This window comes from Hippichthys cyanospilos, chromosome 16 (assembly GCF_059441005.1).
Source record: "Hippichthys cyanospilos isolate Australia breed blue-spotted pipefish chromosome 16, RoL_Hcya_1.0, whole genome shotgun sequence".
In the NCBI taxonomy this organism is placed as follows: Eukaryota; Metazoa; Chordata; class Actinopteri; order Syngnathiformes; family Syngnathidae; genus Hippichthys; species Hippichthys cyanospilos.
Genome location: NC_142384.1, coordinates 16,096,214 through 16,120,307, shown reverse-complemented (window position 1 = coordinate 16,120,307; position 24,094 = coordinate 16,096,214). Strand labels below are relative to the sequence as shown.

The window sequence follows — 24,094 nt, the reverse complement described above, 5'->3', positions numbered from 1 at the left end:
TAAGAGGCATTTTACCACTGCCACATGGTTTTGTTTTTTTTATCCTCTATATTTAAATTTCAAATCGGGAGGATATAATGCGTATAATATAAATACGTGAATCGGAAAAATACTAGCAACTATGTTGTGAAATTGTGAAATATGTCAAAATTGGCGTTATTTGAATCATATGAATAAAGTGGAAGGAGATGGATCAAAAAGCAAAAAAATTAAACAATTGTTTTATGACATCAATGCAAGCCGTCGGAATCTCAAACGGGTCCTCAAATTCTGTACGAGCAAAGAAAAAGAACATTTTCTTTTACTTCGCTGGCTTTGTGCGCATTCGATGATGTTGCGATAAAGAATTTATGCATCATAATCATCATCAGTCACTTTTGCTTGTAATAAATGTGCTTGAGAACACATTGTGCCACGCCACGTTCTCGATGACAGACTCGAGCCACTTTCAATTTGTATTGTATTATTTTCACTTTATGAGACACAGACCCGTTTTGAAATGAGGACTCGGTTGGGCGTACAGTAATAGTAGCAAACAACTTGGTCCGCAACAACCTCACCATTGGCCGTCGAAGACATCATTGGGACATTATATTGCACTTAACATGAGTTTGTATCAAAGTAAAAATTCATGTAAGTGACTGACAGAAGCAAAATGGGCCACAGGATGTGAGCCATTACTGTTCCTACACACCCCCGTGTCAAACGCTTGTACTGTGCGGAAAAATAACTCAAAAGACAGTGACTGCAGCAGCCTTCAAGGGTTTTCCGCCATCCGTCTCACCGTATGGAAGCAGTTACCTGGAAGAGACGCCCTCAAGACGCCAAATGTTCGGTTTGCCACGTTTGGCCCGGCCCTGGCTTGATTGCTGTGAACGTATGCATCATGCTTTGGTTCTGGTTGATTGTGCGGCATGTGCCCTGCAGACTAAACGCTTTAACCCCATGGAGGAAATTTCTACCCAACTTGGGCTTTTGATGTTTTTGATATCAAAGGAAAAGCATATGCAAGTGGTATGCTCTATCGGTGTCAAGTTTTGCCCATGTCAGGCTCATTTACTGCCATTCAAAATTGAAAATACTGTCAATTTTGGATGCATTGAAAACACAATGTTTTATCATGCATTTCCCTCGGGTTTTGCATTAATCCTTTCCACGTCAACTCGCAAACAGGGCGCATGGAAATTTTTGCGTTGACACCCCAAAACAACCAGGTGGCATTAGCGGCCAATTTATGACATTTGCAAGGCTTTCAATGACTTCAACAATTGGCTTAGCCTGGACACCCATAATGCAAAAATCTTTAAAAGTCAAAATACACTAATCGTGGCATAAAAGATTTCTATTTGGATTTCATAAATATATAGTTACTTTTCCTATTTTGGCATTTTTACAATTTTTGTACATAAACAGGGCCATAGGTACCCCCCCCCCCCCCCCCCCCCCCAAAAAAAAAAAAAAAAAAAAGAATGTATGTATGGTTAGGGCTGATGCCACTGAACATTTTGAGGGGTTGAAAGTGAATATATATTTTTATTTGACAATATGACCCTATCAATATCAGGCTAATTTGGGTGATAAAAGCCAGGCTAGTGAAAAATCCCAGGGATTAAACGAGACCCTTTATTTATTTATTTATTTATTTATTTTTTGTGAATGACCTCTATTTATTTACACGACCCTGATGAGACAAAGTGGATGCATTTAAAATTGGTTGTTTTTGCATCCTCTCCTGTTCAGAAAGGCGCATCCTATTTATGTCCGAAAAGCTGAAAAAAGGCAGTCACAAAAGGTTAAAACCTGTGTGTCTTATTTTGGCATCACAGGCACGATCATTTTTTTGTTTTTTTTGAAAAGACATGTGGAAAATGGCTCCGAACAGATTTGAAAGTAAAACAGGTGCCAGCACCGCCATCTGCTTTCAGTTTTACCTCCCTCTCTGTCTGCTTGCAGCCAATCTTTGAATGATCCCAATTCATCCTGCTCTTATTTTCCACTTTCCACCAATCAGTCCAGTGCGACACTATCATATGCTGACACGCACCCTTGAAGGACCGTCGGAAAATAAAATAAAAAGTGTGAAAAACAGAAAAAAAGGAGCATAGTAACTGTAGGTATGTCATCTTTATAGAACGTTCGGGATTAACGGCGATGGCAGATGGATTGATGAGGTGTCCAAAAAAAAAAGGGGAAAGGGGTCAAGGAGTTCCAGAGCGAGACTTTGAAGATGCTGCCAACAAGATCAGCTCAGGCCTCATCAACTTTTCCTGCACTTTATTAGCCGTACGAGCCTACCCGCTAGTTTTCCGCAATTCGACTTGCTCAAGATACACACTGAAATGAATACCTTCAAAATATTCATGTTATCAATATATAATTTTGTTCAAATAAACTAGATAAGCAAACGTCATGCTTATTGAATTTATTATAGCACTATTACTGACCACTATGCTGTAAAATCAATAATCTACAAAAAATAATCAAGCTGCCATAGATAGATAGCTTTACAGTGCACACTGAAAAGATAATAGTAACAGTCTGCAATATGGCATATATATATATATATATATATATATATATATATATATATATATATATATATATATATATATGTATGCCAAACAAAATGACAACCAATCAGTGCCAAGTCAGGGTATGATTGACCTTTGTTTTCCAATTTCCAATTCAAAATGGAGCTAATGAGCATATAAAATACATAAAGTTAGAGAATCAAAGACGTTTTATCATCTGACACCCCTAATTTTATGACAAAATAGAGCTCAAACAGCGTAACAGGATGCTGGACGCATTTTTGTCCTAAACCGAAAAGGATTCCAATCATAACAAACAACACATTAGAAGTACATTTCAAATACTGGAACAGCTGGAAAAAAAAATAAGAATGACTTTACATAAAACTGAAAACATACAGTTGTCTGGTCTCCGCATCCTCCCGAGAAAAAAGCGTCCAGGCTTCATTAAAGCGTGCGGCGGCGCCGCGCTACTCGGCTTGGAAATGTGGGCCTATTTCAAGTGAGCCCATTGGACAAAGATATATATAAAGATATATATAAGTCAGCAACATCTACATCTTGGACCTTGTTTTTCGGGCGGTAAAAGGTTGTAAAGAGTTGTTGTGACGGGAGTTTCAGACTCTTATAGCATGCAGGTGCTCTTTTCAATAGCGCCAGACACTTTTTGGCCCAAGCTGAATGCTCTCAGGGTGTTTGTTTGCCTTCTTTTTTTTTGTGTGTGTGTGTACGGCTGCTTGATACCTTTTCCCCCCTTTTCAAACACTTTAAATTAGCGTCTCTATCATTTTTCTTTCATGCTGATGCAGCATTTCAAATCTTTTCTTCTGTTCTGGCGTACAATCTTTCAGAGTGTGCGTGCACATTCATCAGCGTGTCAGATGGTTGCGCCAGGCAACACTAGTGTGCGGTCAGCGCACAGTGTGTCCTCTCAGCTGTTTTTTCCGATACACAACTAACATCCTCGCTAATTCGCCCGAGCAGATGGGAGGGAACTTCGTAGAGTGTGTTTTTGCGCTTAAGTGTGTGTGTGCCCTCTTGGTTGGAGAGGCAGCTGTGGCAAAGTATCCAGCTTCACGCCAGTCACAAAATGAACAACCGTGTAAAACTTAGCAGCGCGAAAGATCTGAATGTTGAGTGGGTTTCGGGAGAAAAAAAAAAAACACACACACGAAAAGGCAGCGGTTAGTTTCATCAGTGTATAATCCTTCAGATTATACCGTAGCATGATGCACAATGAACATATTGTTTTGATTTTGTTGCAGTAATCCAGCTCAGCACCAAATGCAATAAAAAGCAACACTCTAGAGAACTACAATGGCCAATAATGCAAAGACAACACTTGGCGAAAAAGTCCACTGGATATCAACTCTTTGAGGATGCAAATAGAAAAAGTTATTGGAACATGTCTTTAATATACATACAAGGTCTGAAAATAGAAGAAAATTAAGTTTCAGTCATAGAAGTGCGACTAACACACACACACACACACACACACACGCGCATATATATATATATATATATATATATATATATATATATATATATATATAATGCTTTTTTTTGGCAACTGTGTTTTTTTTTTTCAATATTCTCATACAGCAATTTCTTGTGAAATGACATTGTATCTTGTTCTACTATTATTATTCTATCTTGTACTATTATTATTGTGATACAAATGCATTTATTTTTGTTTCATCTTATATTATACTGTAAAAGTTAGATTATATTTTATAGCTAGCTTGATAGCTTGCTTCAAAGAGTAGCAGTTTTTGTGGAAAATATATATTCCATACGAATCAAAGATTAATAATAATAAAAAGACACTTTGTCGCCCTTTGTTTTTCTGTCTTACAAATTTTGCACCTCTATAGATTGAAGCAGAAATGATTTTTAATTGAACCGAATCGTCTTCAAACATAAATTGTTATTGAATCGAAAATCGATAGAGAATAGCAGTTAAAGAGTTCCATATTCATTGTGTGACGTGTACACCAGTAATAATCTGAATTATGACGCAAAATACCGCTGGTTAATGCTGGGTAGACCTCTGTTTGCAGTCTGTTGAATAAAATCGTATGAATCGATACACTTCTCAATTAACACCTGTGGGGTTCCATGGTGTAATGGTTAGCACTCTGGACTCTGAATCCAGTGATCTGAGTTCAAATCTCAGTGGAACCTTCTTTAAAACTACTCTGATTCAGTTTTATCCTTGATATAGTAAAATGAGTGCTGTTTTAATGAAGCTTTACTTCCAGCAGAACATAGGTATAGGATCCATGGTGCAATGGTCCGCACTCTGGACTCTGAATTCAGTGATCTGAGTTCAAAACAACTCGTTCATTTATACAATTTAATTTTCACAAACGATCCTGATTTGGGGAATGACCTATATTTACGTCAAAGAATTAACATGAATTTACAAGAATGTAATACATATCTGTTTGAGTGATCTTGGTTTATCTCATGTTAAAGAATAAACATCATTATTGCCAACTTCAGGCTTGACTATTCATGCGGCTAATCAGAGTGTATGTGTGATTTTGCTCATTTATGATTTATGACCTCTCACTCTCTCTAGCATCACCCCAATTCTCCCCAAAACAACAAAATGTAACATTGTGCAATAAAAACTTGATCCATAATTGCTATGTTTGAAAATATCTTTACAGCTTTTGGATTATTTGCTCGAAGGAACCTTGACAAATTCTGTTTTTTTTTTCCTACAACAGAATTGTATTAAGATGAACATTCTTGGATGGTCACCAATCAATTGCAGAAAACAAAACGCACAAACACCCACACTTATATTCCTGCCTGTGGGCAATTTCAGTCTCAATTAACTCAGAATGTTTTGGGGATTTGAAATGTCGCCGGACTACACAATGCAAGCAGAGAGAAAATATGACGCTAAAAAAGGGAGGCTGGAAACAAATCAGTGTCATAATTCATCATACTTAATCAGCGGAATATCGTATACTGTCAACTCCGAATTCGAATGCAAAATCTGGATATTAAAAACGGGATTCAGTGAAGTTCTTTGTTTTGTCATTGTTGAAGGAAGCCGGGGGGTGACAAACTATGGACGAACGGTTATTTGATTACGGGGTGCCATAATGACAGCGTTGCCGTAGGATGTTACTATGTATCTAATATGGATTTGCAGTCCAACTGATTCACCGCTACGCCATCCGTCTAATTGCTTTTGTTCTGGTGAATCACTCCAGGTTTCCTTAATAGAAAAAGCAAACATACTGCTCTAACATTGGGCGACAAGGACACCTTGGGTGTGCAGATGTTCACGCAGATGACAGATGGCGGTGGCATGGCGAAGGGAGCAGCGGAAGGATGCCTGCGCCAGGCTGGTGCCACATGCACCCCCCTACCTCCTCATTTCCCCCGTTGTACTCAAAACAACACAAAGTCCTCAAACGGAGGCTTGCGTGATGTCTTTATCTATGTGATGTAAACATGCTGAGACGCAGCACCCGAGGGTTACGAAAATCTGGAAAAATCAAGCAAATGATATTCCGAAAAGGCCACAGGAAGCTCAATAATCGCCATCGTCAGTCAGTCACCACATCGTCGTTATTTTAACGACGCTTCCATCATCTGTAAATTCGTTCATTATGACTATTTTCGGACGTCAGGTTCGGCAACCTGTTTCTTCAATTTTCAGATCGGCAAAACAAACAAACTAAAAAAAAACTCTCATGGTCCGAGAGAGAGATGTGTTTGGCGTGCTTGTAGCTCAAGCATCATCTCAAGGAACTCATTAACCTTATGTGAATGACGTCATTAAGTGCTGCTTAGCTGATGATTTGAATTTGGCGTGATATGAGGACACATCCAAAACAGGCATTTTCATGTCGTGTTTACAAAAGCGATGCTGAAGATGAGCATCAGTGAATACTACATATATGTTGGAAAAGCGAAATATCATTTAAATAACATCGCTTGAATCAGCAACGGTGTGTTCAAAATTCATTGTCAGGAGTGGGATTTGAACCCACGCCTCCATTTGGAGACCAGATAGCCCAAATCCCTGAGCAAGGAAACGTCACTTGAGTCTGGCGCCTTAGACCGCTCGGCCATCCTGACATATAGGATCAAGGTGTACAGTGGGAAACAAAACCTCCAGATGGTACCAAAGAACCATCTTGCAGCAATGGGTTTTGAATCCATGCTTACTGTAAATCAATCATATAACTGAATGACAAATGCTATACATTTCAATATAAAATATTAAATAGATGTAAATGAGTTCTTAAAAAACAAACCTTTGCAGATGCCAACGTGTACCAATGCATACATATGCTAAAGATAAGAACTAACATATGCTAGCAATTTATCCAAAGTTATAAGTTGTTGGATCAACAAACTAGTTTTGAACAAAAATAACAATAATGAAAATATTCTTAATAAGAATGTACGACTTACAAACATTCATGGGCCGTATTTCAAAGAGAGACAGAACAATGTGTGTGTCATTGACAGTGACTGCTCAATTGAAGCCACACTGTTTTTCCTCACTACAAAATGTAATATAAATAGTGGCCAGAGGCGGCGCCAAAAAACAAAGATCAAAACAAACAAAACTCAAATAACTTTTAAAGAATAAACTAAATCAGTTCCAAATCATCATTATTTCTGGAGTGGCGTGGCAGTTGGGGACCTCTGCTTTATTGTATGATTGTGAATGTAAACAAGAGTATACTGAAAAGAATAGTTTGACAAAATCATGTGGCTTAATGAGGCAAAAAAAAAAGTCAAATACTCTTCGTATAAAGATGTGAAGTACACAGAATAATCGTCATAATTTTAAATCAGCACTTTTCTGCAATTTAATTGATTTATTTTACCTCACCTTGATGAAAAAACCCAATTGTGTTAAAATGGTTCAAAAATAGGCGCTAATTCCTTAGGTGTCATTAAAAGTCAGCATTTTGTCCAGACCGATTCAAGGCTGAATGCCCAGGAAGCTGGAGCCAAAAAGAGGATTGTTATGAGCAGGTAGAGAAGATAATTACCTTCATTCATCTTCACCGGACCCCGGCATTGTTTTATGAAGGTGCGTGTGAGGACAGGCCCACTTTGATGAATTTCCCCTTGAATTAGCGGTCACCAGCTGATCTGGAGCCTCCGTCACTCTGCGTGCTCTCATTCATCATCTCATTAGGACCCTGCGCCGGGCTGCATGGCTCTGCGGACTCCTAGGGAGAAAGGAGAAACTATTAGCTCCATCATAAACATTATAGGGATGCCGTCATCACTGTTTACTAGTCTGTCTAATTGGCCGAATATTTGTTTTTTAATTACAGTCTGTTCAATTCCCTAAGCCGTTGGATCATTCATAGACTCAAATGTTAATATAGTAGATCATTAGACGAGAGTTGTTTAACTCCATGTGATTCCGAATGGCCGTTGTAGTGCCCAAACCAAATAGAAAATAGAAATACCACATCCTTATTACAGCTTGCACTTGATTATTTTTTTCAGATTTAGACTAAGCTGTAACAGGTATAAACGCTGTAAAAAATAATTAACAGCTGTTGAAAGTTGATTTATATTGTTTTATTTTGTTAATGTTAAAAAGATACGGGTTTAGGTATACTCATACATTTTTTATAGATAATTCTCTTTTTTATAGTCAGCAAATCTAGTGGGGATGGGCGCGAAAAGTTTTCTCTTTCCTGGGGGGGTCTTGGCAAACTATAATTGAGAAGCACTGGCCTAATACTCGTGCATATTCATGATATTATTTCCACTTATTTTGTTAACAAATATTTGTGTTTTGGGGCGAGGATGCTCACGAGTAAAGTAGACCCCAAATCAGACTGGACTCAAAGTTAGAATTGAAATTGTTTAATAACAAAAAGAGCTCAAAACACGCGAGGAGAAAAACAAAGGCGATCCAGAAAGAACCAAATGAAAAGCACGGTAGAATTTGCACAGCTACAAAGTAACAATTGAGAACGTCCATAAAATATATCAATGGAATGGGGCAACTAGAACCAGCTACTCACAGGGAGGGCGGATCAGCCGTAAAACGCCGTTGGATGGCATAAACGCAACAACTAAAAACGTTCGCGTGGCGTGACTTGGAGAAGAAAACCAAAGTATCAAAAACGTACAGTGCAGACTTGGTCAAAAAGGTAACTTGGGTGGAAAGAGGAACTAGGGAACAAGGAGGAATGTGATGCAATAATCCGACGGCGTCTGAATGTGCCGGCTGCGTTTAAGTAGTCTCAGGATTACTGATAGAAGACAGGTGCGCACCTGGTGACTCCGCCCTTCCAGGACAGTTCCTCGCTGTTCTGCAATGCCCAAAACAGCCTGCAGGGGGGCACCAAGAGCAGAGACCATAACAATGTGTGATGCTAGGTAAACATATTCAAGTGTTAGAGTTATTATCATGGTGCCTTTGGGAACCAACGAATTTCCGCACAGAAAAAAAACCCCTCTCATGTAAGGTCCCGTTCCCCAAACGCCACCTCAATTTTCCATCAACCTCAAAGTGGTCCCATTTTTCACAGGGTAAATTTTGGCCATCTTTCATCAAATTATCATGAAAGCACATCCATTAGTAGAGCATCCTCACTCAACACACCACCCAAAATCCATCGTCAGCCTCCGTAAAGCTTTGAATTGGGCCACGTCCAAGTTTAACATTCGTTGGCATCGCTCGGGCCAAGCTGCGTGAACGAACGCGGCTGAACCTTGCAGCTCAGTGAAAAAGTCAGCACGACGAATCCGAGCGATTTGTTGCGATGGTCTTTCTGTCGACCGCAAATGGAGCTACAGTAATCCCTTACAAAGCTTCTATTTTTACATGTTTGAAGACAAGCGCACATTGTCTGTGGGTAATCAAAGAGGGATGTACCTGTTGCCAAGGACAACATTTGTTTGGAATATTGATTTCTGGGAGATGAGAAAACTGTAATCCATCACAAGCGCCGCGTGGACCACAGGGTTCTGTCATTACCAGGAAATTGGGATATTTTCGGGCTCAGCTCTCTTTTAGTTGGATTTCGTCCTCATTCCCTTTTCTGGGTGTCAAAACTCATACGGCGCTTGCCAAACTGAGTAAAATGTCGTCATTGATTCAGGCCAGGATGAGAGTTAAAATTTTGACTAGATTTATTATGCTTTCTTCTTTGTGTCAGCAAATCGTACCGCTGGCTTGGCAAAATTCTGCCTGGACTTGGCTCGCCTTGTGTGTGTATGGAGGGTAGGGGGAGGGGCTATTCTTGAACAATAATAAAATTGGAAAAAGCTGGAATGGATTGTAAAAATGTATAATAAAAAGCAGTGAGTACTACACATACCCCATTTAAGATTTATTAAAGACAGTACGAACCCTAAGCCGTTTGAGACCTTAGCTCATTCCATGAAAACGATCATACAACTAAATGTTCTTAACAAATGTTTTATCCTTGTATTTTCCTAAATAACACATACAAACAAGTAAGACTTAACTGAGTACACCATGTTCCAATTTTTTTTCATTGAGCCATTAGTCACATTGTGATGAATTTCCCTCTCACCCAATCTGGTGTGACCCGCAAACCTAATAAAAACAAATGGATGCATGGATGATTTTTTTTGTGAATAACTTCCTGAAATGTGTTAAACCTAGTGCACAAACCCTCCTACTCAAGCACCCAAAAATAGATCTGTCATGTTGCCGCTATCCTCTCTCGTCTAACTGCGAAGGAGCCTTTTTGCCTATGACTGACATTGATATGATCCCTTAAGACCCAAACTTGGCACCAGAAAGCTCCTAAGACAAATTAAGCCTGTGTCATGCCCACACCCACCTCCACCCTCCCACTATACCCAGACCCCGGGAACCTTAAATCTTTAATGGAGCGTTCTTAAAAATGATTTTATTTGTTTTCTCCCAGGACACAAGCGATGACAGCTGCGTCGCTATGAGCAGATCAAAGTTTTAGCCTGGTGGCATCTGAAAGAAGTGGAGCAGAGGAAAAAAAACAACCATGTTGAACTCACATATTCAGTTAGATTTTTTTTTAATCCAAAACATAAAGTTTGAGTTAAACGCTCTCTCCTTACAGCATCATTTGACCTGTTAACATCACAAGACTTCACCTCAACCCATCACACTGTGCTCCAAACCCTTCTGATTTACAGGACTTTGTTTTCTTCCAGAATGAGGAAACTGTAAAAGCTTGATGATTTAATCCAGCCCTTAAGGCTTGGGGATTCAAGCAAAATTATATGGCAGTTTTTTTGTTTTTTTGACAGGCCAAATCACTTTTCCAAGAGGGAAGGCCTGACATTTTGTCACTTTCTTATACTTACTAGTCTTTTCCTAAGATCTTAAGTGTCTTTTCCCAAATTGATTACACTCTTAATCACTCTCTCCCATTCATTATCTTTTAAAAAGCTTACAAATCTATATTTTATAACTTGTCATTTATGCATGTGTTCATTCTTTCTACTGTATTAGTAGTTTTGAAACATTGTACCTTTAGCACAGAAGTAAAGCCCAGCCCTTCTGGGAGCAATTATATTTTGCCAAGTCTAAAACTGAAAAAAAAAATATAAATACATAACCAATTGCATCAAAGCGCCTGAAACATTAAAATAAAATTATTATTTTATTGCAATTAAACTTCACATGACAAAAAAAAAAAAGTATTTTCTTTGAGGTCATCCGTGTCATCCAGTTTATTGGAATATAAATGCGTTCTTCCACAATATTTCATGAGCCAATTCATCAATTTAGTAACCCTCAATATCTGTACAGTATTTCATTTTAATCATTTAATTAAATTCAAATGTCAGGACTGTCGTGTACTGAAGCAGGCACTTCGAACGCCACCTATCAGGAGGGGTCCTTCGTGAGGTTTGGAGGAAAATGGCTGCTTCCGTGCTGTGCAGGAGGACGCTGTTGATTTGTAACACATTCAAGGGAGTTTCTGCAACCAAACCTCTTCATTCTACCAGCTACCCGAGTGGGATTGTACTACAGACGGCATCGTATAACCCCAAGCCTCTGAAACTGAATCTTCGCGATCCTTATATTCCAGACAAGAGCGGCGAGAAGACGCCGGAGTGGCAGAAAACGAGCAAACACGATAGGAAGCTGTACGGTCGCTACGGCTCGGCGTCCGGTATCGACCCCGCATCGCTGTGGCCAAATCACGAAGAGCTGGACAAGATCATCGCGGAGGAAAATGAGTGGCATCCCACTTTAGAGGTCATGTTGGAGAATATCGCAGCCCAGCAAAAGGAAGAGACTGAAAAACGCCTCGCGAAGTGAGTAAATAATGCTAACGTAGCTATGCCTGTATCAAAATTATATTTGAACGCCGAATTATTAAAAGCATAAATGCATTAAATGCCTGTTCAGCCCGCCAATGTATTCATACAGGGGACACTAAATTACAGGGCTACTTGACAGCCTTTTCAGTCATAAAAATTATATTGTGTCATTTGTTTACTATTTTTAATGCAAAATTATGATTTTTTTTCCTATTTGCTGTCGACTGAAAATGACATCAGATGTCACATTTGACGTCATCGACAGTCGCCAGCAAGTGGAGGATGTTTTTAAAACAGGCGTCGCAAATTTTCAACAATCACCCCTGCTTATACAGTATTAAATGAGTCGTTTTTTAGATTCAAAATATTTTTAAGAACAAGTAGTAAAAGTTCATGTAAGCCTGAGAGGGTGAAAGAGAATTGAAAAAAATGCTGCTTTAATGGCTTAATGAGTTGAGTACATTTTTTAAATACAATTTTTGAACACATTTTTTTGTAAGTACAAACATACCCATCCAGGATTATACAAGTTATGTACTGCTCAAATGATAGACTGAATTTCTTAGCATCATGAAAGTTTTATATTAAAGATAAATACAGAAAAAGTATTATTTAACGTTGATTATAAATGTTCAAAAGGATAAATTAAACCTATTCAATGGTGCCCTTTGTGTGTACATAATGTCAGAAAGTGATGCAATTTGAATCATATCACCTATTTAAGACGGGTTTTTTTTTACACATTTTGTGTGTGAAGGATAAGGTTAACAAAATGCGATGAGCATTCATCTATTAGTTGATATACTTACTAAAATGAGCCAGTGCGCTCGACCGTCAATCAAACCATGGGCTGAAGTCGCATCTGTTATATCGTTCATTTCTATTCCTGTCGCAGGGAGAGGCTGATCGCGGAAAACATGGCCAAAATGCCCAAGCTGATTGCCGACTGGCGCAGAGAGAAGCGTGAAGCTAAACAGAAGCTAAAAGAGGAGAAGGCGCGCCGCGACAAGTTGCTGGCTGAGGCCAGGGAACGTTTTGGCTACTCGGTGGACCCCCGCAGCTCAAAATTCTTGGAAATGGTTGCCGAAATTGAGAAAGAAGAGAAGAAAAAGAAGAAACTAATGAAACGTAGACTGAGAGAAGAGCAGGCGCAAGTTCCTGTCACTCCTCCTGTTGCCTCTTCGTAAACTTGGACTCAGTCGCTATAGAGGTAATGAATAAATGTAGGCTGTATACCTAATGAGCTCACTTTTCTTTTTTAATGCCATCCACGATTGCTTTGAAAAGATGAACTTCTGTTTTGAACTGTCATTATAATAAATATTTCTGTACAGAATCCATTTTATTTTAAAAAAAAGTATGGAGTGCAATATTAAGTAACGGCGTAAGTGATTGTGAAAATTCAACACCAAAAAAGATAGATCCAAGTTTGCTGGTTATTGTCAAAGTGTGCCTGAGCATTTCATCATAAATAACCCAATTCATTAGTACAATAAATTGAAAAATAGTAACTAGCTAACCCAGTGGTTCTCAACCTTTTTTTCAGTGATGTACCCCGTTAAATATCTTTTCAGCAAAGTAGTTTTTATTTATTAGTACAAGTAATATTTGCCCACGTAAAAATATTCAACAGTAGAGATCTGTTCACAAAATTAAATCATTAACTTAAATATTTGTCCCCCCCAAAAAATAATCAACGCAGTGTTAGACCTGTTCTAAAAAGTTAATAATTATAACTAAATATTTGTCCGCAAAAAAATATTCAACTTAAAGTGTCCTCTTTTGGGATCATAGTAAAGATGTGTTCACGAAAATATCATGAACTTGACAGGTAACGAGTGGAGGCACATGAGAAGTTGGGTCAAACCATTCCAGTATGGGGGAGAATCTAAGTTTTTTCAATAATTAAATTGAAGAACCTGAACATAACATTTGTTTTATGATCTTATCTTTTCCTGAAACAATAATTATTTTCAAAGGATTCTTGCATGTTTGTTTATTTAAAATCTCGATTTTAAATTTTGACTTAAGGTTTTGTCAGTGTAGTATACTTCTTTTAGTCCACAGAAATAATGCGGTTACTGTGAATATCATTTAGAGTGACTTTAATCAACATTTGAGGCAAATTATGTAAACATGGTCCATACAATGAAATGTTTTTATACACAAATTTGTATTCCTATATAAAAGTGGAGTTCTCTTCAAAACTATAGAACACTTTTCCCCCGCTGATACCATTCTGGCATTCCCCTCATCTAATTAAAAAAAAAACAACAACTTGAAAACAAACCCAGCATTTACTTGATGAAAATGGATAGAAGTATAAAACCGGGCATTGGCTAAAACCGTGGAAGTGCCACACGACAGCAGTTGAGTGTCTCCAGGGATTAAAAAAAAAAAATCTCCCTACGGCTGAGTTTGGTCCACGTCGACAGAATCAGCTTTGAGTTTGGCTAGAGCAGCATGGATCCTGAACTGTGTACGAGATTCCATAGAGTATTCTTTATAGTTGTGTCTAGAAATCAAAAGAAGGATGATTAAGTGTGGGGAAATTGTTTAACATCACTTTACTTCATGTCTCACAAGAGATGACGTTTATGGCCTGTCGTAAATTTCATTCAACTACCATTAAGTGCAATCTCGTTGTTTTTAACCCTAGAACGCCTCTTTGGTTCATTATTGTAGCTTTGCATTCAACTCAACGTGACAGGCGGAGGTCGCCCTCTAGTGTTCTGTCACGGAACTGTGGAAGTGAACAGAAAAACTAAAGCAAGCGCTATCCAGGTTGGAAATAAGATACGAGAATTATTTAGCGAAACTTTTAATAAACGCAACTAAAAATTACTGATCAGATTACTGAGAGATCGCCAAAAAGTCAAATAATTAAATATTTTAGTATTTAAAGACTTTATTTTTATACTGTATTAGCCACTGTATTGTTTAGTTTGAACATTAACAATGCTTGAATACAGGTAAAAAAAAAAAAAGATAAAAAAAAGTTCATATATATTTAGTATAAAAAATAGGATTAAGAAACAAAACTGTGTACTTTTATTTGTGATTCCCCTTCAGGACAATAAATCAAATACAAAAGTACAAGTATGCATATAATGTAGATAATAATTTATAAGTTAACATAAGTTTCTCAAATTCTCATCGAGCATTATCCTAAAAACGCTAACCGTTAAATGGCAGTCACTTACTTTGCCTTGTGGAGCAGTTTGATGGCCTCGTCTTTCCTGCCCTGGTCAATGTAGAGGAGACTAAGCTCCACCATGGAGTTGGGAATGAGGTAGTGGTCAAACCTAAGCTTCTTCTCACTGAACAAATAATAATAAAAAAAAAAAAGAAAAAAAGACAGCTGCATTTTAGATTACTTAACCCTTTAAAAAGTGCAGCAAACGCCCACACGCAGCCTTGAAAATCCAAAGATTTTCTTTTAAGCAATATAACAAGCGCTCACCTTGAACAGACTTTGTGAAAGCATTCCTCGGCCCCCTGGAGGAGCCCCTGGTTTTTCAAACACATTCCTTTCAGCAGGTGGATTACACAACGGTCATCCAGTGAATACTCGTTCTCTACGGACGCGCAAGACAAACAGCGTGGACGTCACGTTCCGTCTTTTGCCTTACGCTTCGACGAAGGGGGCGTCCGAGCACCTGGAGACTCCAAAAGAGTGCGCTCGGCCTCCGCTAGCGTCTGGATCATGCCTTCAGTCAGCTCTGGTCGTTTTTTGATCATACTAAAACCATTCCACATGTACATCATCTCCTGTAATCAAACATTGGATACATGAAAAGGCTCTTTTGGTGTGGCTTCCAGATTATGGTTTTCAGAAGTCTTACCAGCACTGGCACTGCTAGCCTGACTGGGCCGTGGGCCTTGTAACGGCGGGCTTTGCGGATGGCAAATTTCTCTGTGGGGGGAGACTTCCCTGCTATCTTCTGCTTGAAGGCAGGCACTTGTCTGAATGGACGATGGGTTCGAACAGGGACGGCCCAAAGAGAACAAATCACTAATAACCACTTGAGATCTTCCATCTCACAAGAAAAACTGAGTAGACTGGTCAGGATTAGCCATTCAGATTTTTACAAAAATATCCTTTAACTCCAAAAAAAAAACCCAGGAACAACATGGTTTACGATATTCTGATTGACCCGACTCTTATTGATGTTTTTGATGCGCGAAATCAAAGGAAAAGCATGCAAAAAAACGACGAGGAGGCTAAAATATTTCATAGATTGTCAAAACATGACGACTGTGAATATGCCACGGCGCCGTCTCTTCTAAATGCTTGCTTCGAGAGGTACACCCTATAGGCGTCAAATTTAGCCCATGTCGGGCTCATTTACTGCCACTCAAAATGGGAAATATTGACAATTTTGGACATATTGAAAACCCGATGTTTTATCATGCATTTCCCCCGGTTTTTACATTAATCCTTTCAACGGCAACACGCAAATAGAAATTTCTGTGTTGACACCCTAAAACCAAAGGGCGCCTGGTTGGTAATCACTAACCTGAAGAGATCCACCTCGTCCTCTCCAAAGGGACGTTCCTCTTCCTTTGGCAGCATGCTGAGATAAGCGGCTTTCATGTAGATGTACATAGCCTAGGAAAAACAAACGGGATTCTACCAGAAATATATAAATACAGTACATCCCTCTTGATGTGAAAATGACTATCGCAAGTCACCAACAAAGAATGCGTCACGCTTTACTTTTATTCAAGGCGCCGTCTGGACATTTAATTAAAGTTAAATTGACCATTCGTTGGCTCGTAAACTTTTACAGGGTCGTCAATTTTCATGCCTTCTGCTTGAGAATTTGCCCAATTTAGAGACGAAATAATCAAGCTTTGATGATGATGTGGAATACATGGGTCTATTTGACAACAAAATTATTGCATTTTTTAAAAATATTTATTCAACTGGTTAAATAGATTTCTTTTTTGAAGAGTCATGCATACATTCGATATTTAATATAAAATCAAATGAAGTTAACAAAAATATGTTTTTATGAAAAAAAAAAACCAAATATTTCACCGACCCCATGCAGTCAGGCCACGGACCCCCGGGGGCCCGCAGACCCCACTTTGAGAACCGCTGATTTAAAACACTATGACAGCCGATCAGTGTGCACACTGCAAGAAATAACACAATCATAACGAAACCTTTCCAATGCGTACCTTGGACCAGCGGCTTTCCTTGCTCAGTAGGTCGGCGTAGAAGTAGGCCATCTTCCATGCTCGTTTATAGGTGAAGCACCACATCAGCTCCCAGTAGCACATGTGGTGGAACTGCTTCCATGCTTGCTGGGCCTTGCAGCCATCTTCAAATAGAGACACCGCCTGGTGACACAGACACACAACCATAAGGACATGCAAAACACAAAAACGCCATGTTGCATTTGACTTAATAAAACATTCATGTTAGCCTAAAGATGCGTGCAGCAGCTCACAATGCAAGTTCCGTATTTTCCACACTGTAAGGCGCACTGCATTATAAGGCGCATAGAATAGAAGCTACGGTAGTGGCTAGGATTGCATTGCGCATCCACTAGATGGAGCTGCGCTAAAGGGATTGTCAAAAAACAATCAGATAAGTAGTCAAACTACATTAATAGTATATAAGTCTTCTCACAACATTGTTCACTCCCAAAGTGAATAAACAGACGTTTTATTTTTGTACTATCTGAAGCATGAGGACCAATGTCAAGACAAATCAAGAGATAAAAAGAGTCTAATTATGATTCAAATACATATTAAACTCTTTTTAATCAAATTGAAACCAAAAATTATTATTTTTTATTTTATAAACTCACACTTCCTTTTACAAAAGGCCGCCTTGACCACATATAAATTCCTTAAAAATTGGCGCGAATATAGCATACAAAAATTTCAAACAGGGTGTTGTAAACATTTTAATTGCAAAAATACATTCATAACTGAAATGCAGAGGTAAAAATTGAATAAATTACATGGCGATGAAGTTATTTTATTTTTTCATCACCCAAAAATTTGTAATTTTTGCGCTGCATAAGGCGCACCGGATTATAAGGCGCACTGGTAGGTTTTGAAAAAAATTCAAGTCTTTTAGTTGCGCCTTATAGTGTGGAAAATACGGCCATTAAAACACTCATGCCTACAAAGAGTCTCAAATTAACCAAATATGAATGTTTTAGCGTTGCAGAAAATCCGTGCATGCATGTGGAGAACATGTTTACACATAACCCAAAAAAGTCAACAACCGAATCCAGAACGAGGCTACCATGGCGCTCATCTCAAACGTCCCACTTTGTTCAACCGATACTAAACCTTGTCCTTTGAAAAGACCGATATTTTGATAAAACTTCTCATTAGAACATGTGCACCTCATGCCGCGGCAAACGGCTGGATAACATAACGCAACAGTTGTGACAACGGCAGGTTCTTTGCCACGCAGGAAATGAACAAGAACAGGAAATGACTACGGCATTGTTTCTTTCCAGAACTCTTCTTGGAAGATTTTAATAACGAAAGCATACACACACCTCATCGATGTTTCCTTTCATCTCCTCTGCTCTGCCAGCAAAGAAGAGGAATACTGCTCCCTGTGCAAAAAAAAAAAAAAGATTTGTTTATTACCGCTCATCCACCAGCAGAAGATGGCCTGGTGGTAGTTATTCTACTTTTTTCTTCCATGAATTTAACTATTTCAGTGCCAAGCGTTATTGTAAAAGGAAACCTCTTGAGGATTTTGCATTTTTACTCATCTTTCATTGATAGATTGACTTCCATTCTTCAGTTGCGCTTACATGATGGCAACAGCTGTGTTGTACACTGCCATCCAATGGTGACAGTTAGTACTACAGTGCTCAATTGGCTTATATTAGCTAAGCATTAATCAAGGGTGTCAGCTCCTCTCCATTAAAAAATGTATTTGACCAGAATTTTATGAAATATTATTGCTATTTTAAAAGACGAGATTTCTCCTCCATGGCACTGAATGAGTTAATGACGTTCTCATGTTTTGGTAAAGAGTGTGGTAAGAGTGTTCTGCGGGATGGGCACATGGGCGGGCATGTGTGCTGTAGGTGGAGCAGACGCAGTGGTTGACAAGTCACGTGGAGGTGAACAGGTTGTGAAATAAAAAGGAAAATTGATGTCATTATGCTCAAATTAAGTTGAATTAGGGTGTGGAAGATCAAGTCGCAAATTCTGTGAAATTTTGATTCGCCTCTATATAACCACGAAAAAAAAAAATCAAGATTTTTAAATCAACACGATTCATTGATCTATGAGGAAATATTGGTAGAGATATAGATGTTGCTTTTTGATCTCTACAATCTGGAAAGACTTTTTTCACAGCTGTAAAAAAAATCAAGAGTTAATATTTTTATTATTTTACAATAAAGAAAATATAGGATTATTTTGTTTGTGTTTTTTTTCTTTTGGCTTTGGGCAATTCTTTGGAATTTTGCGATGTACTCACCCGGGGATAGCGTAGCCTAAATATTTTCAGCAATCTTTCAGCTTCCACCACATGTCCCTCACCCGTTCCTGTGAGGGGAGGCGACGTGAAATTTCTCACGGATCGCTCAGCAGAAAAAAGGGGCGTGTACGGAGACGAGCCTTACCTAGTATGAACGTGAGAAAGGTGTAGTAACAAAGCAGTAGCAGGGCACACAGCATGGAGCGCAGATTTAACGCCGTTGCACCGTCATCGAGCAAGGACAAACCGTAATCCTTAAAAAAATTATGTGAATGAGATCACACACACACATATACATATATATACATATATATACATATATATATATATATATATATATATATATACTTATACATATATATATACACACACATAGTACATTCATCCATCACAAATGAGAGTTGAGGCATAATTTATGATAGGAAAAAAAAAATGCTGGAATACACCAGTAACGTACCTTATCTCCTGAAAAGCCCGCAAACTCCAACAATTTCAGTATACGTGGGGGAAATAAAGAGAGTGTCTAAAAAAATAAAAAAGAAAAGAAAAAAGTGAGTTGGATAATACAAACGTAGTAATGAAGTGTAGTGTAGTGAATTCATACCAAGTTAAAAGCTCCTATTCCAAAAGAAATCCCACCCTCTAAGTGATTGTGGCTAGGTCCTTTAAAACAGGTTTGAGATTTTACATAGGAATGCAAGTCTCTGGAAGATTGAGTTCACAAAATCAGAGCAAAAATTAGAAAATGTTCATACACGGAAATCCAATGTAACCACAGCAAGCATCAGAAACGAAACCTGGGAAACTAGACTCGGAAACTAGACTTCTACACAAACTAGGAAGATAGTTTGATACGACGGCTTGACTTGATGTTCTGACAACGTGTCAGTGAAAACCAAGATCTTCGATACCGTTAGATAATCGTCTATGGCATTGATCAATTTGCGATTGAACTAGAATTAGACCTTAAATTATCGTTTCAAATATTTCGTGACCCATTGTAGAGTTCATAGTTTGGTTGCGCTATACAAACTTAATTTGACATTACCCTACTGTATGTACTCCATGTTGGGTTACTTACTTGTAAATCAGGTAACTGTTTCGTACTTTGATCCCACCTTTGATAAAACTCACCATGTTCTCATCCTGCAAAGACATTTTATGTGTTGGCATTTTGCTATAAAGGATAACTAGAATAAATTTTTGCACTGTATCATCTTGGAATACCTGTAAGAAGGTGAGTGCGGCTCTTTGGAGTTGACATTCTGCAAAACACAATTCAGCATGGAGCTGCTCTGCACATGCATGGAAGAACATCAACAATTTCAATCCCAATTGGAATCAATGAATATGTATTAAACTTAAAAAATGGAGGAAATCCATGGAGGATAAAGACAAAATACTTTGGTGGTCATTACATTGTGAAATTTGTACAAAGTGTATTTGGCTGTCAAAACCCTGAGTCAAGCAAAAAACGTAGTATTGTCAGTAAGTATAAAAAAATATCGCTTAAAAAAAAATAATGTAACATTTACCTTCAGTGAGCGGCTCTCCTGTTGGCTTCCCTAAATTTGAAGATTTACGACGAAACCTGAAACAAGGTTACCATGCCAACGTAAATACTGTGTGTACTGTACGTATCATAGAATATCAACCGCTAACAATACAACTGTATACTTGATAGTAACAAGTATTCTTAATAGCAGTGCGAGCAGTAACATGGCTGGAGCAATAAATAAATGCACTTTTGTCATTTGCTTTTTATAAACGATGACAGAATTAGAATGACTCCAGGATAAAAGTGCAGTCAAATTGTTTGATCCGCCCTTAAAATGGAAATTTGTTTACGTAGATTACAGTAATCCTTCGTTTTTCGCCGTAGCGTTCCCTTCGTGGACATTGGCATTTCTGCATGCCAGGTCACTCTGCATTCTGTAAACACCCCTCCTCCTCCTCCCCCCGCCCATTTTCGCATGAAAGGTCGTCTCTGTTGTATTTGGCCACACCCCACCCCCCCTGGTTTTTGCCTAACGTCCTTATATAGCGCCATATGCAAAAAAGCAGTTTAGTTTTAAGCAAAAATGCCTTCATACAGACAAAATTGTGTATTAGGGCTGAGCGTGGGAGTGCTGCGGTGCATTAAAAAAAAATCCACAATTCACTGAGGCGCGAGAGATGATTGTGTTTCAAATTGAGGGAAAAAAAAACACACCTCTGACACAGATCCTGAGCACTTTTCATGGTCGCACCAGCACTGCATATGTCATCGTGCTGGAAAGTCATCATGGCCTGCATTTCCAAGATGGTGGCATAGATGAGCGCGTGGTACATACTCTCATCCACTCTACCCAAAACAGAGAACGACAGGAGACAAAATATTCTATTTAACCCCTGGGTGTCCAGGGATTTTTTTTTTTTTTTTACTAGCCTGACCTTCTTATCACCCATCTTGGTCTTTGAAAGGGTCATAACATCCTCAAAAATAAATATATTTACTTTCAACCCCTCAAAATGTTCAGCGGCATCCGCCCTATCCATACATATAGAATTTTTAGACGTACAAAGATTTTAAATACGCAATAATAGCAAAAGTAACTTTGCTGTATATTTATATGCACGACTGTTACTATTTCGCAGCTTCATGTTTATTTAGCGGGGCTGCCGTTCTTTGGCTGTTGAATCAGTCAGACCTCGGGCGTCAGCTTGGGCAAACACATCATATCCTGGAGAATATTATTGCCAGTCGTTTAACAATACGCATTGCTTCACTCTTCTCCGCGTTATCAAAGTTATGGACCCCTATGGACGCGTAAGTGATTCCCGACCCGAGGTTAGAAACCCAAAAAATCTAAATCTTTTTTTTGTTTTACTTTGAATGCAGCCTCTCCAGACTCTCGTTGAAGCGATTGTTCAGAAAAAGATCCAGCGCTTCCATACACTCATCCAGGCTCTCCTCGAGCGTCATCTGGGGCGAATTGCTAGAATATACAAAAAGAAGTGAGACGTGAGAAGGGATATTTTGAATTTAACTTGCTTTTGACTCATTTTTGACTCACCGGCCTCTTGCCTCTTTTAAGCAAGAGGACATTGTGACAAAAATGTTGTTTGTTTGAACAGCTAAGTGATATTAAACACAAATGGAATGTTTAATTTTCATTTAGTGGACAGCGGACTTAAACTGGGAGTGACTAAAAGCTTTACTTTTTTAAGTGCCAGATCCTTTTTGTTTCCTTGAAGTGATATATAAGAGCCTGGCATTTCCTGATAGTAGTTCCAGTAAAGTTTTTTTTTTTTTTAATGATTATGTATATATTTTATGTTGTTTATTTACCAATATTATTATTACATGGCATACATAGCTTTCAACGGTTACGTTTATTTAATTACTATTCATACGCAATTAGAAGCGATGACTGATTACAGAAGTAGGGCTTAAAAAAAAAACAGTACAATTAGTACAGTAGTCACGTGGTCACTGCACCGAGTCTCACGACGAACATACGGCAACACGCGCAAATCTTTGGAGGCAAAAGCACATTTTTAAAGTGATTTCTAAGATTAAGTTTGCAAGACACGCGTGGTAAGAAATAAAAATGCACTGAAAAGTAAACAGTACACAACGTTTTGTGATTGCAGTTTTTTTTTTTTTTTTCAAAATACCACGACTACACCACAAAAGTAAAAAAAAGTCGAGCCTTTAAGAATATTGCATATTATTGGGTTGAATACTCACTTGTGAGCGGCATTCTCGTCTTTTCCATTGGACACGTTGGACATGTTGTCTCTCAGTTGCCCCACCTGCGAGGGCCTGTGCAGTTCTCACACACCAGAACCCAGCAAGACGCATTGACCACTTTAATCTTTCACCTTAAAACCAAGATCCCGATCGGGTCTGAACGCAGTCCGAACGTTGGCATTTATTCCCTCGGTTTCCTGTTTATTCTGTATGAACTTGAAAAGTGAGTACAGGTATTCGGCGGTGTGTGCGAAAATGAAGAGTGACGCACTAAAACTCCTTCTCCGCTTCCATCGACACACACACACACACACACACACTCTTTGAGGAAGGTAAATGAAGTGGGAGGAGAGCACGGAGGAGCCAAGTGTGTGCAATGACGTCACGTCCATCAAAGTCTGGTCGAACCGGGTGGCCAATAAGCAACTTGCGCGGCGTACCTGCGCATGCGCGAGTCAATCAGGCTAACTGAGAACTCAATCGAGTTGTGCGGTGACGGAGATTTTGATTATCGATCGTTACTAACTAAATGACATCAATACCAAGTACTTATAGGCTCATTAAAAAAAATAATTACGTTTTAAATAACACGTTCGATGCAAATTAAACTTTTTTTTGACATTTTAATCATGCCACATTATTCAACGGAAACATACCTGCACTGTAATTTTCATATTGATCGATCAAAAATTGAATTTACAAACATAAATTTCAGCGAAATGACCGAAAGAAAGGATCAATTCTTATTATTTGTGACTACAATTACCGTATATGTTCAAATGAGTAGGAAGGATTTTACAACTTCTAGTTCTATCCCCTTGTTATCTATAAATAAAATAAAAAATATAATAATAATAATAATAATAATAATAATAATAATAATAATAAAAGTCAATCTTTTTATCCAGTAATAAAATATAGAAACTAAAAGAAATTGATGGAAATGTTATTCAGTTACAGCTATTCAGGTTTACATTTATATTTTTGTGGCACTGTATGTTTAACACATTTTAAACGTAGTAATAGATTCACACTTTTTAATTTACAGCCAGAGTAATTCCA

At 38.4% G+C, this 24,094-nt stretch overlaps 2 protein-coding genes and 2 non-coding genes across 5 annotated transcripts; 2 read left to right on the top strand and 2 right to left on the bottom strand.

Moving 5' to 3' along the window:
• Positions 1 to 4,643: 4,643 nt before the first annotated feature.
• Positions 4,644 to 4,715, top strand: trnaq-cug (transfer RNA glutamine (anticodon CUG)). Its single transcript has one exon. It is a non-coding gene; the product is annotated as a tRNA-Gln (tRNA).
• A 1,807-nt stretch (positions 4,716 to 6,522) lies between these two features.
• trnal-caa (transfer RNA leucine (anticodon CAA)) lies at positions 6,523 to 6,635 on the bottom strand. The gene is made up of 2 exons: positions 6,598 to 6,635; positions 6,523 to 6,568 (listed from the first exon to the last, which is right to left on the bottom strand). It is a non-coding gene; the product is annotated as a tRNA-Leu (tRNA).
• A 4,772-nt stretch (positions 6,636 to 11,407) lies between these two features.
• On the top strand, positions 11,408 to 13,161 carry gadd45gip1 (growth arrest and DNA-damage-inducible, gamma interacting protein 1). The gene is made up of 2 exons (XM_088437435.1): positions 11,408 to 11,819; positions 12,721 to 13,161. Exons 1-2 carry the CDS (start codon positions 11,419 to 11,421, stop codon positions 13,010 to 13,012), a joined length of 693 nt encoding a protein of 230 aa, XP_088293561.1. The 5' UTR covers positions 11,408 to 11,418; the 3' UTR covers positions 13,013 to 13,161.
• A 752-nt stretch (positions 13,162 to 13,913) lies between these two features.
• LOC148410952 (tetratricopeptide repeat protein 39A) lies at positions 13,914 to 23,319 on the bottom strand. 2 transcript variants are annotated; one of them, XM_088436922.1, is made up of 18 exons: positions 23,030 to 23,319; positions 22,167 to 22,274; positions 21,509 to 21,640; positions 20,832 to 20,887; positions 20,524 to 20,591; positions 20,378 to 20,442; positions 19,901 to 20,000; positions 19,754 to 19,819; positions 19,442 to 19,550; positions 19,297 to 19,364; positions 18,356 to 18,415; positions 17,013 to 17,174; positions 16,346 to 16,437; positions 15,671 to 15,791; positions 15,485 to 15,596; positions 15,289 to 15,403; positions 15,029 to 15,145; positions 13,914 to 14,340 (listed from the first exon to the last, which is right to left on the bottom strand). In XM_088436922.1, the coding sequence occupies exons 1-18, from the start codon at positions 23,071 to 23,073 to the stop codon at positions 14,232 to 14,234; spliced, it is 1,704 nt and encodes a 567-aa protein (XP_088293048.1). In that variant the 5' UTR covers positions 23,074 to 23,319; the 3' UTR covers positions 13,914 to 14,231. The 2 variants fall into 2 exon arrangements, with proteins under 2 accessions (XP_088293048.1, XP_088293049.1); XM_088436923.1 differs by lacking the exon at positions 21,509 to 21,640.
• Between the last annotated feature and the right edge of the window lie 775 nt (positions 23,320 to 24,094).

Bases quoted from the DNA above. Each gene is read 5' to 3' on its own strand.
- gadd45gip1 (XM_088437435.1), top strand. From the start codon at position 11,419: ATGGCTGCTTCCGTGCTGTGCAGGAGGACGCTGTTGATTTGTAACACA. The intron at 11,820-12,720 runs GTGAGTAAATAA...TTCCTGTCGCAG, and splicing joins ACTGAAAAACGCCTCGCGAA to GGAGAGGCTGATCGCGGAAA.
- LOC148410952 (XM_088436922.1), bottom strand. From the start codon at position 23,073: ATGTCCAACGTGTCCAATGGAAAAGACGAGAATGCCGCTCACAA. The intron at 16,438-17,012 runs GTACGCATTGGA...TGTTTTTCCTAG, and splicing joins AGGAAAGCCGCTGGTCCAAG to GCTATGTACATCTACATGAA. The intron at 15,597-15,670 runs GTAAGACTTCTG...GTTTGATTACAG, and splicing joins GGCTAGCAGTGCCAGTGCTG to GAGATGATGTACATGTGGAA.